This window comes from Pristiophorus japonicus, chromosome 11 (assembly GCF_044704955.1).
Source record: "Pristiophorus japonicus isolate sPriJap1 chromosome 11, sPriJap1.hap1, whole genome shotgun sequence".
NCBI lineage: Eukaryota > Metazoa > Chordata > Chondrichthyes > Pristiophoridae > Pristiophorus > Pristiophorus japonicus.
In genome coordinates this window covers 129,310,372-129,326,541 of record NC_091987.1, presented here as the reverse complement: position 1 = coordinate 129,326,541, position 16,170 = coordinate 129,310,372, and the positions used below count along the sequence as shown (strand labels likewise).

The following is a 16,170-nucleotide window of genomic DNA, read 5'->3' as shown; positions in this document are numbered from 1 at the left end:
CGCACGCCATCCTGACTTGGAAATATATCGCTGTTCCTTCATCATCGCTGGGTCTAAAGTACTGGAACTCACACTGTGGGAGTATCTTACCCACACGGACTGCAGCGGGTAAAGAAGGCGGCTCACCGCCACCTTCTCAAGGGCAATTAGGGATGGGCAATAAATGTTGGCCTTGCCAGCGATGCCCAAATCCAAGGAATGAATTTTTTTTAAATTACCTGTGGTATGTTGGAGTGTAGCCTGTTTTATTCGCACTGGTTGACTTCCTGTGGCATTATACACAGAGTCGAGACCAGCTGTGGTTGTGAGATGAAGCGGGGTTAGAAGATGGGGGATAATTAGGTCAGGACATGTAGATTTAATTCCGTTCACATTTTGAAGTCCTATATTCTGCCCTTATTTTTGTATTTCAATTACTAATTCCAATGTCAACATTTATTATGCAAGTGTAAACTTGTCATGCTGCAATTATACCCTCTTGCCGAAATTATGCACTATATGCAAGGCTTCACAGAAGGGCGTGAAAAAGAGTGGGAGGGGGCTCTATTGTATGGGGAATAGATAGGAGTTTCTGCGCCGCAACCGAGGCTCCAGGATGGTATGTTGCCTCCCTGGTGCAAGGGTCAAGGATGTCTCAGAGCGGCTGCAGAGCATTCTGGAGAGGGAGGGTGAACAGCCAGTTGTCTTGGTACATGTAGGTACCAACGATATAGGTAAGAAGCGGGAAGAGGTCCGACAAGCTAAATTTAGGGAGCTATGCGTTAAATTAAAAAGTAGGCCCTCAAAGGTAGTAATCTCTGGATTGCTACTAGGGCCACGTGCTAATCAGAGTAGAGGGAGCAGGAGAGTTAGAATAAATACGTGGCTTGAGCAGTGGTGCAAGAGGGAGGGATTCAAATTCCTGGGACATTGGAACCAGTTCTGGGGGAAGTGGGACCTGTACAAAAGGGATGGTTTGCACTTGGGCAGGACTGGAACTGATGTCCTGGCGGTAACATTTGCTAATACAGTTCGGGAGCGTTTAAACTAATATGGCAGGGGGATGGGAACCTATGCAGCGAGACAGGGCGAAGTAATATGGAGTCAGAAACAGATGGTAGAAAGGTAAAAGCAATAGTGGAAGGCCGAGTAAACAAAGGCAAGAAACAAAAAGGGCCACGCTACATCATAATTCTAAAAGGACAAAGTGTGTTAAAAAAACAAGCCTGAAGGCTTTGTGTCTTAATGCAAGGAGTATCTGTAATAAGATGGATGAATTAACTGTGCAAATAGATGTTAACAGATATGATGTGATTGGGATTACAGAGACGTGGCTCCAGGATGATCAGGTCTGGGAACTCAACATCTATGGGTATTCAACATTCAGGAAGGATAGAATAAAAGGAAAAGGAGGTGGTGTAGCATTGCTGGTTAAAGAGGAGATTAATGCAATAGTTAGGAAGGACATTAGCTTGGATGATGTGGAATCTATATGGGTAGAGCTGCAGAACACCAAAGGGCAAAAAACGTTAGTGGGAGTTGTGTTCAGACCTCCAAACAGTAGTAGTGATGTTGAGGAGGGCATCAAACAGGAAATTAGGGGTGCATGCAATAAAGGTGCAGCAGTAATCATGGGTGACTTTAATATGCATAGAGATTGGGCTAACCAAACTGGAAGCAATACAGTGGAGGAGGATTTCCTGGAGTGCATGAGGGATGGTTTTCCAGACCAATATGTCGAGGAACCAACTAAGGGGGAGGCCATCTTAGACTGGGTATTGTGTAATGAGAGAGGATTGATTAGCAATCTCGTTGTGCGAGGCCCCTTGGGTAAGAGTGACCATAATATGGTGAAATTCTACATTAGGATGGAGAATGAAACAGTTAATTCAGAGACCATGGTCCAGAACTTAAAGAAGGGTAACTTTGAAGGTATGAGGCGTGAATTGGCCAGGATAGATTGGCGATTGATACTTAAGGGGTTGACAGTGGATGGGCAATGGCAGACATTTAGAGACCGCATGGATAAACTACAACAATTGTACATCCCTGTCTGGCGTAAAAATAAAAAGGGAAGGTGGCTCAACCGTGGATATCAAGGGAAATCAGGGATAGTATTAAAGCCAAGGAAGTGGCATACAAATTGGCCAGAAATAGCAGTGAACCCGGGGACTGGGAGAAATTTAGAACTGAGCAGAGGAGGACAAAGGGTTTGATTAGGGCAGGGAAAATAGAGTACGAGAGGAAGCTTGCAGGGAACATTAAAACGGACTGCAAAAGCTTCTATAGATGTGTAAAGAGAAAAAGGTTAGTAAAGACAAACGTAGGTCCCCTGCAGTCAGAATCAGGGGAAGTCACAACGGGGAACAAAGAAATGGCAGACCAATTGAACAAGTACTTTGGTTCGGTATTCACTCAGGAGGACACAAACAACCTTCCAGATATAAAAGGGGTCAGAGGGTCTAGTAAGAAGGAGGAACTGAGGAAAATCCTTATTAGTAGGGAAATTGTATTGGGGAAATTGATGGGATTGAAGGCCGATAAATCCCTAGGGTCTGATGGTCTGCATCCCAGAGTACTTAAGGAGGTGACCTTGGAAATAGCGGATGCATTGACAGTCATTTTCCAACATTCCATAGGCTCTGGATCAGTTCCTATTGAGTGAAGGGTAGCCGATGTAACCCCACTTTTAAAAAAAAAAGGAGGGAGAGAGAAAACAGGGAATTATAGACCGGTCAGCCTGACATCGGTAGTGGGTAAAATGATGGAATCAATTATTAAGGATGTCATAGCAGTGCATTTGGAAAGAGGTGACATGATAGGTCCAAGTCAGCATGGATTTGTGAAAGGGAAATCATGCTTGACAAATCTGCTGGAATATTTTGAGCATGTTTCCAGCAGAGTGGACAAGGGAGAACCAGTTGATGTGGTATATTTGGACTTTCAGAAGGCTTTCGACAAGGTCCCACACATGAGATTAATGTGCAAAGTTAAATCACATGGGATTGGGGGTAGTGTGCTGACGTGGATTGAGAACTGGTTGGCAGACAGGAAGTAAAGAGTAGGAGTAAATGGGTACTTTTCAGAATGGCAGGCAGTGACTAGTGGGGTACCGCAAGGTTCTGTGCTGAGGCTCCAGCTGTTTACATTGTACATTAATGATTTAGACGAGGGGATTAAATGTAGTATCTCCAGATTTGCGGATGACACTAAGTTGGGTGGCAGTGTGAGCTGCGAGGAGGATGCTGTGAGGCTGCAGAGTGACTTGGATAGGTTAGGTGAGTGGGCAAATGCATGGCAGATGAAGTATAATGTGGATAAATGTGAGGTTATCCACTTTGGTGGTAAAAACAGAGAGACAGACTATTATCTGAATGGTGACAGATTAGGAAAAGGGGAGGTGCTACACGACCTGGGTGTCATGGTACATCAGTCATTGAAGGTTGGCATGCAGGTTCAGCAGGCGGTTAAGAAAGCAAATGGCATGTTGGCCTTCATAGCGAGGGGAATTGAGTACAGGGGCAGGGAGGTGTTACTACAGTTGTGCAGGGCCTTGGTGAGGCCACACCTGGAGTATTGTGTACAGTTTTGGTCTCCTAACTTGAGGAAGGAAATTCTTGCTATTGAGGGAGTGCAGCAAAGGTTCACCAGACTGATTCCCGGGATGGCGGGACTGACATATCAAGAAAGACTGGGTCAACTGCGATTATATTCACTGGAGTTCAGAAGAATGAGAGGGGATCTCATCGAAACGTTTAAAATTCTGATGGGTGTAGGCAGGTTAGATGCAGGAAGAATGTTCCCAATGTTGGGGAAGTCCAGAACCAGGGGTCACAGTCTAAGGATAAGGGGTAAGCCATTTAGGACCAAGATGAGGAGAAACTTCTTCACCCAGAGAGTGGTGAACCTGTGGAATTCTCTACCACAGAAAGTTGTTAAGGCGAATTCACTAAATATATTCAAAAAGGAGTTCGATGTAGTCCTTACTACTAGGGGGATCAAGGGGTATGGCGAGAAAGCAGGAATGGGGTACTGAAGTTGCATGTTCAGCCATGATCTTATTGAATGGTGGTGCAGGCTCGAAGGGCCGAATGGCCTACTTCTGCACCTATTTTCTATGTTTCTATGTTTTAATGTATCATCATCATAGGCAGTCCCTGGAATCGAGTATGACTTGCTTCCACGTCAAAAAGTTCAGAGGTGTTTCAATGAAGGATCTAATATTTCAGGTCCCAAACTAAATCTGGAAGGGTGGAAGATGGCTCTGCATGTATTTTTATCGACAGCTCCTGTACTGTTGCTTATGGTGAGTCAGGGGCTGTGAAAGGAGGGAAGTGGATATTTTGAGATAAAGAAAGTTTAGAAGAGATCTGCTGTGAAATAAATGTTTATTTTTGAATTGCTTCCTGGAAAATACATAAAAAGTGTTTAGTTTATCCGCTGCAGGTAAATAAATACCATTTATATAAACCTGTTAATATGAACAAGTGTTCTTTTTGAGTTCTGAAAAGGCAGGTGCTGTAAACATTTGGAATATATTACAAACTATATGCTATAAACGACCCTTGTTTATGCTTTATGTTGAGTAAATTGACTGAGGGAGGAACAGTAAATAATCATGTGGCTACTTTGAGAAATTGCATATAGTTATTTATATAATTTACTTTGGGAAAAGTCCAAATGTTTACATTGGCTTGTATTGTGCGACCCCACGGGTGTGTACGAGGTGCCTACGCGCCCATAATGACCGCACAAGTTCCGGTTTCAGCCCGCGAAGTGCATGCGCGAAAAACCGGAACTTGCGAGCTGTCAAGAATCTTGACCGATCATTCACATCCTCGGAGTAGGGCATCTGCGAGCGGAGAGTTGGGCTATTTGCCCAATGAATGCCCAGCGAATGCCCGTGAAGTTCTAAATTTTGTTTTAAATGTTTCATTATATTGTATTATTCCTTTTAAATATGTATCTAATGTTTTTTTTATTTATTTGTTCCATTAATGTGTGTTTTTATGCTTGAATGGGGATCTCCCTTCTTTCATTGGTTGTGCTGGCCGTCGTGATCCCAGGGGTGCTTGCGAACCGCATGCGCGCCTGGGATACGTGTGCATCTACGCATGTCTACGCTTAGATGCCCAGGAGGGCGCAAGTCTCCGTGGATCCAGGACCATCAGGTAGGTTCGTAGATTTTTTTTGTCACTCAGAGGCATCCGCCTGCATGAAGCCTCCGACTGCAAATTCAGGCCCATTGTTTCTGAGCAGAAAAACATTCACTTCCCTTACAGGATTCCGGGTATTTCCAGAGAAACTAAGAGGAAACGGGCCAGCAACCAGCAAGTCTCTGCACACCTAACTGCCTTCTGGAGCCAAAATAAACAAGCGAGGCCCTTGGTGTGATTAACATGAACAGTCGACAATAATGGGTAACAGAAGAAATCAATTGGCAAAACCCAATCCAATTATTTGAGCTGCAGCCAAGTATTCAACATTTAGTCTTGGGCTCTTGAGACAGAGTCGGTGTCTTCAAGAAAGCTTTCCCCTGCAACTTTTAACACCATATAGGCAACTCGATGAGCAAGAATAAAGATTTTATTGAAAATTTTTCCTTTCTTTTATATGTTTCACAGTGAATTCTTCAATTATTTTTGTGCGTGTGTCTCAGCTTCCCTTTGCCTCCTCCATTTTCTATCTCCAGTATGTCTTATGTGATTGTCACACATGTTTCTTTAATGGTACAGGTTGAGGTCCGAAATCAGGAGTTCCAAAATTCGGAATGTTCCGAACACCGGGCCAGTCCGTGGCTGGGTCGTCTCGAAAACGTTTGGAAATTCGGACCTGCCGCACCCCTGCCCACCTCGGCTTCCCGACCTCACCCCGCCTCGGCCTCCCGACCTCACCCCGCCTCGGCCTCCCGACCTCACCCCGCCTCGGCCGCCCGACCTCACCCCGCCTCGGCCGCCCGACCTCACCCCGCCTCGGCCTCGGCCGCCCGACCTCACCCCGCCTCGGCCTCGGCCGCCCGACCTCACCCCGCCTCGGCCGCCCGACCTCACCCCGCCTCGGCCGCCCGACCCCACCCCGCCTCGGCCTCGGCCGCCCGACCCCACCCCGCCTCGGCCTCGGCCGCCCGACCCCACCCCGCCTCGGCCTCGGCCGCCCGACCCCACCCCGCCTCGGCCTCGGCCGCCCGACCCCACCCCGCCTCGGCCTCGGCCGCCCGACCCCACCCCGCCTCGGCCTCGGCCGCCCGACCTCACCCCGCCTCGGCCTCGGCCGCCCGACCCCACCCCGCCTCCGCCTCGGCCGCCCGACCTCACCCCGCCTCGGCCGCCCGACCCCACCCCGCCTCGGCCTCGGCCGCCCGACCCCACCCCGCCTCCGCCTCGGCCGCCCGACCTCACCCCGCCTCGGCTGCCCGACCTCACCCCGCCTCCGCCTCGGCCGCCCGACCTCACCCCGCCTCGGTCTCGGCCTCGGCTGTCCGACCTCCCTCCGCCTCCGCCTCCGCCGCGCGGCCTCGGCCTCCCGACCTCGCCTCGGTCTTGGCCGCCCGACCTCAACCCGCTCCCGCGGCCGTCGCCCCAACCCCCACCCCGCCTTACCTCGGCCCAGACGTTTCCGGATTCAGGATGTCAGAAAGGCCTCGATCCCAAGGTTTCCGGATTTCAGACGCTCTTCCTGTATGCTCAACCTCTGCCTCTTGCCTTCCCTTTAAGGTCTACAGTATGCAGGTCGATGGAGACAATGTACTCACATGGTTGGGATTTATCGATGGATTTATGGGTGGTTAAAAACATAGAAGATAGGTGCAGAAGTAGACCATTCGACCCTTCGAGCCTGCACCACCATTCAATAAGATCATGGCTGATCATTCTCCTCAGTACCCCAAGCTCTGGTGCACTTGGAGGGTCATTGGGATGTGGTGTGGGAGGAAGGGGATAGTCTCTGGGAGTACTTGGAGGAGTGGGAACATTTATCTTGATACTGGGCAGTCAGAGTATTTTGTGGGGGTGTCTGTGTAATCAGTGGGGGTGGGCAAGATGGGGAATTACTGGGGTTTGGGATTGGATTGTGGGATTGAAGGGGTGGGAGAATAGAAGGAAGTGAGCTCAGTTAATGTGACCACCACATCTCTTGGAGATGGGTCAGCGATGGGCACCTCTAATTTTAAAACAAATCTCTACAGCTCTGGAGCAAAATATTTTATGTTTGTATTTTTTTAACCTACCTTTGCTTTCGGCTTTTTGCGACTGAGCCCCAACCCCCAAAAATCCTCTCGGCCTCTCCTGACCCTCAAGGCTAGGCACCCAGCTTTGGAACTCCTTGCCTAAACCTCTCTGCCTCTCTACCTCTCTTCCCTCCTTCAAACATAACTCTTTGACCAAGCTTTTGATCACCTGTGCTGATTTCTACTTATGCGGCTCAGTGTCAAATTTTTTATCTCATAATACTCCTCTGAAGCGCCTTGGGATGTTTCACTACGTTAAAGGCGCTATATAAATACAAGTTGTTGTTGAGGTAACAGCAGTGATAAGTTTGCAAAAAAAACATTTTCATCTGCTTTGATTCTGTGTCTGTCCTTCACATCAATTTGTCTCTTTCATATCTGTCCCTCTCTTTCTCCACTACTTCTATCTCTGTCTGTCTCTCCTGCCACTTATCTTTCTCTGCCCTCCATTTCTCTTCTCCATCTCCTATTTGTTCTTCTCTCCCTTCCTCCTCCTCCCCCCTTCCCCCGCCCTTTCAGTTTTTTAAAATTTCAGTTTCTCTCGATCTCTTCCTCCCCCCACTCTACTTTGGTGTGTGTGTCTGGCTGTCAATCTCTCTTTCCCCACTTCCCTCCACTTCTGCCTTTCTCTTACCTTCTTTAGACTCCCTTCTAGACTCTCTTGCTCTCCACCTTCACTTCGCATTTCCTTTCACTTCCTTCTTCAGCCTTTTTGGGTCTGCTCATGTCCTTCAGCTGGCTTTCCCTACTGTGTTCACAATCAGCTACAATGCCCTAGGATAAACCACATTCCTAACCAGATTAGATGGGAAGAAAATGGGCCTGAATTTGCAGTCGATGGCGAAGCTAAGAAGTACGCACAGACATCGCAAGTAAATCAGCACGTTCCTCGTGCGATTCTTTTTTTATTGTCTACCCGCCCCCCCCATGAAAGCTTCCTTTAAAACGTTGCAGAGTTCCGCACAGTGTACTCCCCCACGGATCCTAGAAGCGCACCTTTGTGCGTATGTGAACCTGGGATCTCGTGGGGCAGTGGTTCTTTTACTTCATGATTCTTAGCCGATGAGCTATTCATTCAGGTCTCGCCAGCTTTCAACTTTAATGACGCATTTGCACAACAGAGTTAATGACTGACTCCCGATCATTGTGATGTGGTTATGTTACTGTCGATAGTGAAGCAGTCACTCCTCAGTTGTGTATATTCTACAAAATATCTAGGTCAATTTCCTCAGTAATTATAACATTACACATACCATCTATTGACACATGTTTGGGACAGCTAAAAATAGAAATGCTTCAGTTCTCATGATTTAAATTTAAACAAAAATGACAATCTAGAAACGTAGAAACATAGAAAATAGGTGCAGGAGTAGGCCATTCGGCCCTTTGAGCCTGCACCACCATTCAATAAGATCATGGCTGATCATTCACCTCAGTACCCGTTTCCTGCTTTCCATACCCCTTGATCCCTTTAGCCGTAAGGACCATATCTAACTCCCTCTTGAATATATCCAATGAACTGGCATCAACAACTCCCTGCGGTAGGGAATTCCACAGGTTAACAACTCTCTGAGTGAAGAAGCTTCTCCTCATCTCAGTTCTAAATGGCTTATCCCTTATCCTCAGATTATGTCCCTTGGTTCTGGACTTCCCCACCATCAGGAACATTCTTCCTGCATCTAACCTGTCCAGTCCTGTCAGAATTTTATATGTTTCTATGAGATCCCCTCTCATCCTTCTAAACTCCAGTGAATACAAGCCCAGTCGATCCAGTCTCTCCTCATATGTCAGACCAGCCATCCCAGGAATCAGTCTGGTGAACCTTCGCTGCACTCCCTCAATAGCAAGAATGTCCTTCCTCAGATTAGGAGGCCAAAACTGAACACAATATTCCAGGTCAAGCCTCACCAAGGCCCTGTACAACTGCAGTAAGACCTCCCTGCTCCTATACTCAAATCCCCGAGCTATTAAGACCAACATACCATTTGCCTTCTTGACCGCCTGCTATACCTGCATGCTAACTTTCAATGACTAATGTACCATTACACCGAGGTCTCGTTGCACCTCCCCTTTTCCTAATCTGCCACCATTCAGATAATAATTATCTAAATTTGCATTTGCTGATTGATTGTAAACTATTTTCTTACAGGATACACTGCCGAACAGGGCTATGTACAATATACAATCGATGGTAGCTATTAATTGTGTTAGAACTCTTCCGGTCCTCTTATCCTGTGCAACAAGTGTCCAGTGCCTGCTTGCACAAGACTTAAAAATTGAAAGCGTAATTACTTCGGAGTAGGTGGGCATTTAGCCCAACTTTTCGCCAGCATGTTGCTTTCCATCAGGAGGCGAAGACGCAGCGAAGCCTCCGTGTATTCGTAACTTCCCACATTACAACAGTGACTATGCTCCAAAAATACTTCATTGGCTGTAAAGTACTTTAAGACGTCCGATGGGCGTGAAAGGCGCTATATAAATGCAAGTCGTTCGTTCTTTTTGATGATCACCAGTTCAGGATTTAGTGTTTGTGCAAGCGCATGCGGAAATCCAGAAATTGCGGTCAGTTTCAAAGGTGGTGTGACTGAATGCTGACAGTTTGCTGTCATGCCAACTGCAAATTCAGGGCCATTAAGTTTTTGGTCATTGGGACTGATAACTGGAAATGCAATTTTTAATGTACTCACACCACTGATCACTGCTTAAATCTGCTTCTTGCCAATCGAAGTTGAGAACTGGGTAAAGTGTAGAGCTCAGTAAAACCAAGGGATAAGTTGAGGGAAAAGTAGAAACATATGGATCAAGGAAGAATAAGGAAAAGTGACATTCAAAGTTTTGAGTAAATAGGGAGAAACTGTTTCCACTGGCAATAACCTGAGGTCACAGATTTAAGGTAATTGGCAAAAGAATCGGAGGGGATATGAGAATTTTTTTTAAACGCAGGGACTTGTGATCTGGTATCCACTGCCTGAAAGGGCAGTGCAAGCAGATTCAATACAGGTGCAGTGTCCGGAGTTCCGGACGCTGGACCGATTAGTGGCAGGGTCATCCAGAATTCATAAAATGTTCCGGAATCCGGACCCGCTGACCTCGAGGTCCAGCCACTGCCTGACCTCGTGCCTCGCCTCAATGCCCCTCGTCTCGCCGCCGCTGCCCTTACCTCTGGGCCTCCTTGCCGGCCCTTCCTAATATGTCCTTACTATACAGTACAAATGCACACGAGGCCCATACTTGAGAGAAGGTCACTCTGTGACCAGTAACCTTTATTAGCCAGCACTGAAGTGAAGAAGGTGGGTGGAGCTTCCCCTTTTATACCTGAAAGTCCAGGTTAGGAGTGTCTCCCACAAGTTCACCATCTAGTGGTCAGTGTTCTCACGGTGTACAACTTAGGTCAGTTTATACATGGATTACAATGACAGTTGAATACATGACATCACCTCCCCCCGCCAAAGTCTTATTGGATCACAGGTTAAGTCTCTCTGGTGGTTTATGCTCCCTTGTAGAGCGCCTGAGTTGGGGCTCCGGTTGTTGAGCGCTGTTGCTGTTTGCGGTGCCTCAGGCCTGCCCGGACTGCCCACAGTGACTGGGCTCTCCTCCACTTGGTTCTGGTGTTCGGTCACCTGTGGTGGAGTGAATTCTACATCGTGTTCTTCCTCTGCTTCTATGGGGTTGCTGAACCTCCGTTTTGTTTGATCCACGTGTTTGCGGCAGATTTGTCCATTGGTAAGTTTAACTACCAGAATCATATTCCCCTCTTCAGCAATCACAATGCCTGCGAGCCATGGGGGATTTTAACCTACATATCATTGGTCAAATCAAATCGCACGGGGTAGCCTGGAGGAGGAATTCATAGAATGCATATGGGATTGTTTCTTAGAACAGTATGTTACAGAACCTACAAGGGAGCAAGCTATCTTCGATCTGGTCCTGTGTAATGAGACAGGAATAATAAACGATCTCCGAGTAACAGATCCTCTCGGAATGAGTGATCACAGTATGGTTGAATTTGTAATACAGATTGAGGGTGAGGAAGTAGTGTCTCAAACGAGCGTACTATGCTTAAACAAAGGGGACTACAGTGGGATGAGGGCAGAGTTGGCTAAAGAAGACTGGGAACACAGACTAAATGGTGGCACAATTGAGGAACAGTGGAGGACTTTTGAGGAGCTCTTTCATAGTGCTCAACAAAAATATATTCCAGTGAAAAAGAAAGGCGATAAAAGAAGGGATAACCAGCCGTGGATAACCAAGGAAATAAAGGAGAGTATCAAATTAAAACCAATGCGTATAAGGTGGCCACGGTTAGTGGGAAACTAGAAGATTGGGAAAATTTTAAACGACAGCAAAGAATGACTAAGAAAGGAAAGATAGATTACAAAAGTAAACTTGCGCAAAACATAAAAACAGATAGCAAAAGCTTTTACCGATATATAAAACGGAAAAGAGTGACTAAAGTAAATGTTGGTACCTGAGAAGATGAGAAGGGGGATTTAATAATGAGAAATGGGAAAATGGCTGAGACCTTAAACAATTATTTTGCTTCGGTCTTCACAGTGGAAGACACAAAAACCATGCCAAAAATTGCTGGTCACGGGAATGTGGGAAGGGAGGACCTTGAAATAATCACTATCACTAGTGGGGTAGTGCTGGACAGGCTAATGGGACTGAAGCTAGACAAGTCCCCTGGTCCTGATGAAATGCATCCCAGGGTATTAAAAGAGAAGGCGGAAGTTATAGCAGATGCATTCGTTATAATCTACCAAAATTCTCTGGACTCTGGGGAGGTACCAGCAGATTGGAAAGCAGCTAATGTATCGCCTCTGTTTAAAAAAAAAAAGGGGTCAAACAAAAGGCAGGTAACTATAGGCCGATTAGTTTAACATCTGTAGTGGGGAAAATGCTTGAAGCTATCATTAAGGAAGAAATAGCGGGACATCTAGATAGGAATAGTGCAATCAAGCAGACGCAACATGGATTCACGAAGGGGAAATCATGTTTAACTAATTTACTGGAATTCTTTGAGGATATAACGAGCATGGTGGATAGAGGTGTACCGATGGATGTGGTGTATTTAGATTTCCGAAAGGCATTCGATAAGGTGCCACACAAAAGGTTACTGCAGAAGATAAAGGTACGCGGAGTCAGAGGAAATGTATTAGCATGGATCGAGAATTGGCTGGCTAATAGAAAGCAGAGAGTCAGGATAAATGGGTCCTTTTCGGTTGGAAATCGGTGGTTAGTGGTGTGCCACAGGGATCGGTGCTGGGACCACAACTGTTTACAATATACATAGATGACCTGGAAGAGGGGACAGAGTGCAGTGTAACAAAATTTGCAGATGACACAAAGATTAGTGGGAAAGCGGGTTGTGTAGAGGACACAGAGAGGCTGCAAAGAGATTTAGATAGGTTAAGTGAATGGGCTAAGGTTTGGCAGATGGAATACAATGTCGGAAAATGTGAGGTCATCCGCCTTGGGGGAAAAAAACAGTAAAAGGGAATATTATTTGGGGAGAAATTACAACATGCTGAGGTGCAGAGGGACCTGGGGGTCCTTGTGCATGAATCCCAAAAAGTTAGTTTGCAGTTGCAACAGGTAATCAGGAAGGCGAATGGAATGTTGGCCTTCATTGCGAGAGGGATGGAGTACAAAAGCAGGGAGGTCCTGCTGCAACTGTATTGGTGAGGCTGTTTCTGGAGTACTGTGTGCAGTTTTGGTTACCTTACTTAAGGAAGGATATACTAGCTTTGGAGGGGGTATGGAGACAATTCACTAGGCTGATTCTGGAGATGAGGGGGTTACCTTATGATTTGATTGAGTAGACTGGGTCTTTACTCGTTGGAGTTCAGAAGGATGAGGGGTGATCTTATAGAAACATTTAAAATAATGAAAGGGATAGACAAGATAGAGGCAGAGAGGTTGTTTCCACTGGTCGGGAAGACTAGAACTAGGGGGCACAGCCTCAAAATACAGGGGAGCCAATTTAAAACCGAGTTGAGAAGGAATTTCTTCTCCCAGAGGGTTGTGAATCTGTGGAATTCTCTGCCCAAGGAAGCAGTTGAGGCTAGCTCATTGAATGTATTCAAATCACAGATAGATAGATTTTTAACCAATAATGGAATTAAGGGTTATGGGGAATGGGCGGGTATGTGGAGCCGAGTCCACGGCCAGATCAGCCATGATCTTGTTGAATGGCGGAGCAGGCTCGAGGGGCTAGATGGCCTACTCTTGTTCCTAATTCTTATGTGATCTGTCTCCAGCTCAAATTTCCTGCCAAACGGGTACTGGTTCATTTTTTTTACTGCATATACAGCTCCTGGTAAGCTGAGGTCAGGTCCAATTTTGAAAAAGATTCGCCACCAGATAGTGTCGCAAAGAGATCCTCCGCTCTCGGTAGCGGGTACTGGTCTTGGAGTGACACCCGATTGACGGTGGCCTTGTAATCACCACATATCCTGACCGACCCATCCGCCTTGAGCACCGGCACAATCGGGCTCGCCCAGTCACTGAATTCGACTGGCGAGATGATGCCTTCCCTCAGCAGGCGGTCCAATTCGCCTTCTATCTTTTCCCGCATCACGTACGACACCGCTCTGGCCTTGTGGTGTACTGGCCTGGCGTCCGGGCTTATGTGCATCACTACCTTGGTCCCCATGAAATTGCCAATGCCCGGTTGAAATAGTGAGTCCAATTTGTCCAGGATCTGTGAGCATGATATTCGCTCCACAGAAGAAATTGCAAGTGCTTCCTTTTCTACCATCTCGTAGCCCCTTTCTGCCTGGGACAGACTTCTGGAGGCATAAGCCACCGGCTCTAACTGATCCTTGGCATTAACATGCTGCAACATGCAACTGACCCCATAGGACGACGCATCGCACGTTAAAACAAGTTTCTTACATAGGTCATATATCGTTAACAGATTGTTGGAGCATAACAAATTGCGTGCTGTATCAAAAGCCCTTTCCTGGCTGTCCCCCCAGACACATTCGCGACCTTTGTGTAGGAGCACGTGTAGTGGCTTTAACAGCATGCTCAATTTGGGAAGAAAGTTAGCAAAATAGTTCAGGAGCCCCAGGAACGAACGCAGCTCCGTCGTGTTACGGGGTCTGCGTGCTCTCTGGATCGCTTCCGTTTTGGACGGAGTAGGTCTGATCCCGTCTGCTGCTACCCTCATCCCCAGGAATTCTACCTCTGGAGCTTGGAAGACGCACTTCGCCTTTTTCAGTCGCAGACCTACACGGTCCAGTCTGCGTAGCACCTCCTCCAGGTTGTGGAGGTATTCTTCAGTATCGCAACCCGTGATGAGGATGTCGTCTTGAAAAACCACCGTCCTTGGAATCGACTTGAGGAGGCTTTCCATGTTTCTTTGAAAGATCGCGGCGGCCAAGCGAATCCCGAACGGACATCTGTTGTACTCAAACAATCCCTTGTGTGTCGTGATGGTGGTCAGCTTCTTCGGCTCACTCGTCAGCTCCTGGGTCATGTAAGCTGAGGTCAGGTCCAATTTTGAAAAATATTCGCCACTGGATAGTGTCGCAAAGAAGAAATTGCATTGACATCGGCCCATTTCCAGTTCATGACAGCCATCCAACTCCTCCCCAGCAGTGCGGGACCGTCCCCCGGGACAATCCAGAGTGGCAACCTGTTCTCTGAATCTTTGTGGGTCACGACTACCGTGGCGCTGCCTCGTACCGGAATGATTTCCTTTGTATATGTCAGTCACTGTGCGTCAATCGGCACTCATTTTGGTCTCCTGGCCTTGGATGCCCACAACTTGTCGAACTGTTTGATACTCATCAGGGACTGGCTGGACCCCGTGTCGAGCTCCATTGATACTGGGATGTCATTGAGGAGCACCTTCATCATTATCGGTGGCGTCCTGGTGTATGAACTGTATATGTGCTCCACATGAACTCGCTGAACTTCAGCTTCCAGCGATTTCCCCCAGTGTCCATTTGGCCTCGTAGGGCTTACATCGGGCCCGTTCTCCTCGTACATCAACCTGGCTGCAGGCTTCCTGCACATACGCGTCAAGTGACTGCTGACGTTGCAGTTTCTTGGTATATTGCTGAAAACTGCAAGCTCTGGCTATGTGTTTGCCTCCACACCTCCAACATAAGTCGTTGTTGGAAACAAAAGGTCCATTACCAGTCGATCGTCTCTGTAACTGTCCTTAAACGTACCATTGACAGGTGTTGATGGCCCCATTACTGGCCGCATTGTCCCTTGCGATGGCATGAATCGCCATTCAGCTAGCCATTGTCTATGTTGAATTCCCCCTTTTGGTTCGACGACATGCTCGGGCATGTCCGATTGCCCCTGTCTGCCTGGAAAAATGTGTGCCGCGTTAACAATGTTGACTCCCTGTCCATTTGCTGCATTTAAACCAAGGTTTTTGTCAAACGTCATTCTGGTCTCTTCCTCCCCTGAGATAAATGTCTGGCCATCAAAGCCGCCGTTTCCAGGGTCAAGTCTTTGGTCTCAATCAGTTTCCTGAAAACCCCAGCGTGCCTGATGCCCTCAACAAAAATATCTCGCAGCATCTCCACTCTGTAAAACCGGTGTCTCGCCATGTGCATGCTGCTCGCTGGTTTAAAGTTTTCCCCGATTAACTACTGAGCTCTTCAAAAGTCTTATCCGCCGGCTTCTCTGGCGCTAGAAGGTCCTTCATCAGGGAGTGCGTCCTGGATCCACAAACCATCAGGAGATGAGCCCTGCGTTTGTCGGCCGAATCCTGTCCGTCATTCCTTCGTGTCAAAACTTTGCTGTAGTCTTTCAATAAACTCGTCCCAATCATCACCAACACAGTATCTCTTGTCTGTGGTGCTAGTGACCATGCTCGCATGGTTTAAATCCCAGTTTTTTGTCGCCAATAATATGTCCTTACTATATAGTACAAATGCACACGAGGCCCATACTTGAGAGGTGGTCACTCTGTGACCAGTAACCTTCAGCCAGCACTGAAG

General features: G+C 47.3%; 1 protein-coding gene across 9 annotated transcripts in view; it reads left to right on the top strand.

Annotated features, from left to right (window-relative positions):
* Positions 1-16,170, top strand: part of rb1 (retinoblastoma 1) — a 456,612-nt gene that overhangs the window by 268,295 nt on the left and 172,147 nt on the right. Inside the window, exon 37 of one of the 9 annotated variants that reach the window (XM_070894058.1) lies at positions 5,262-5,534. The exons of the other annotated variants lie outside the window; for them this stretch is intronic. Coding sequence (XP_070750159.1) covers positions 5,262-5,288 — 27 coding nt within the window. The 3' untranslated portion in view covers positions 5,289-5,534. Of the gene's footprint in view, positions 1-5,261; positions 5,535-16,170 lie in introns of those variants that run through there. 9 annotated transcript variants of the gene reach the window in all.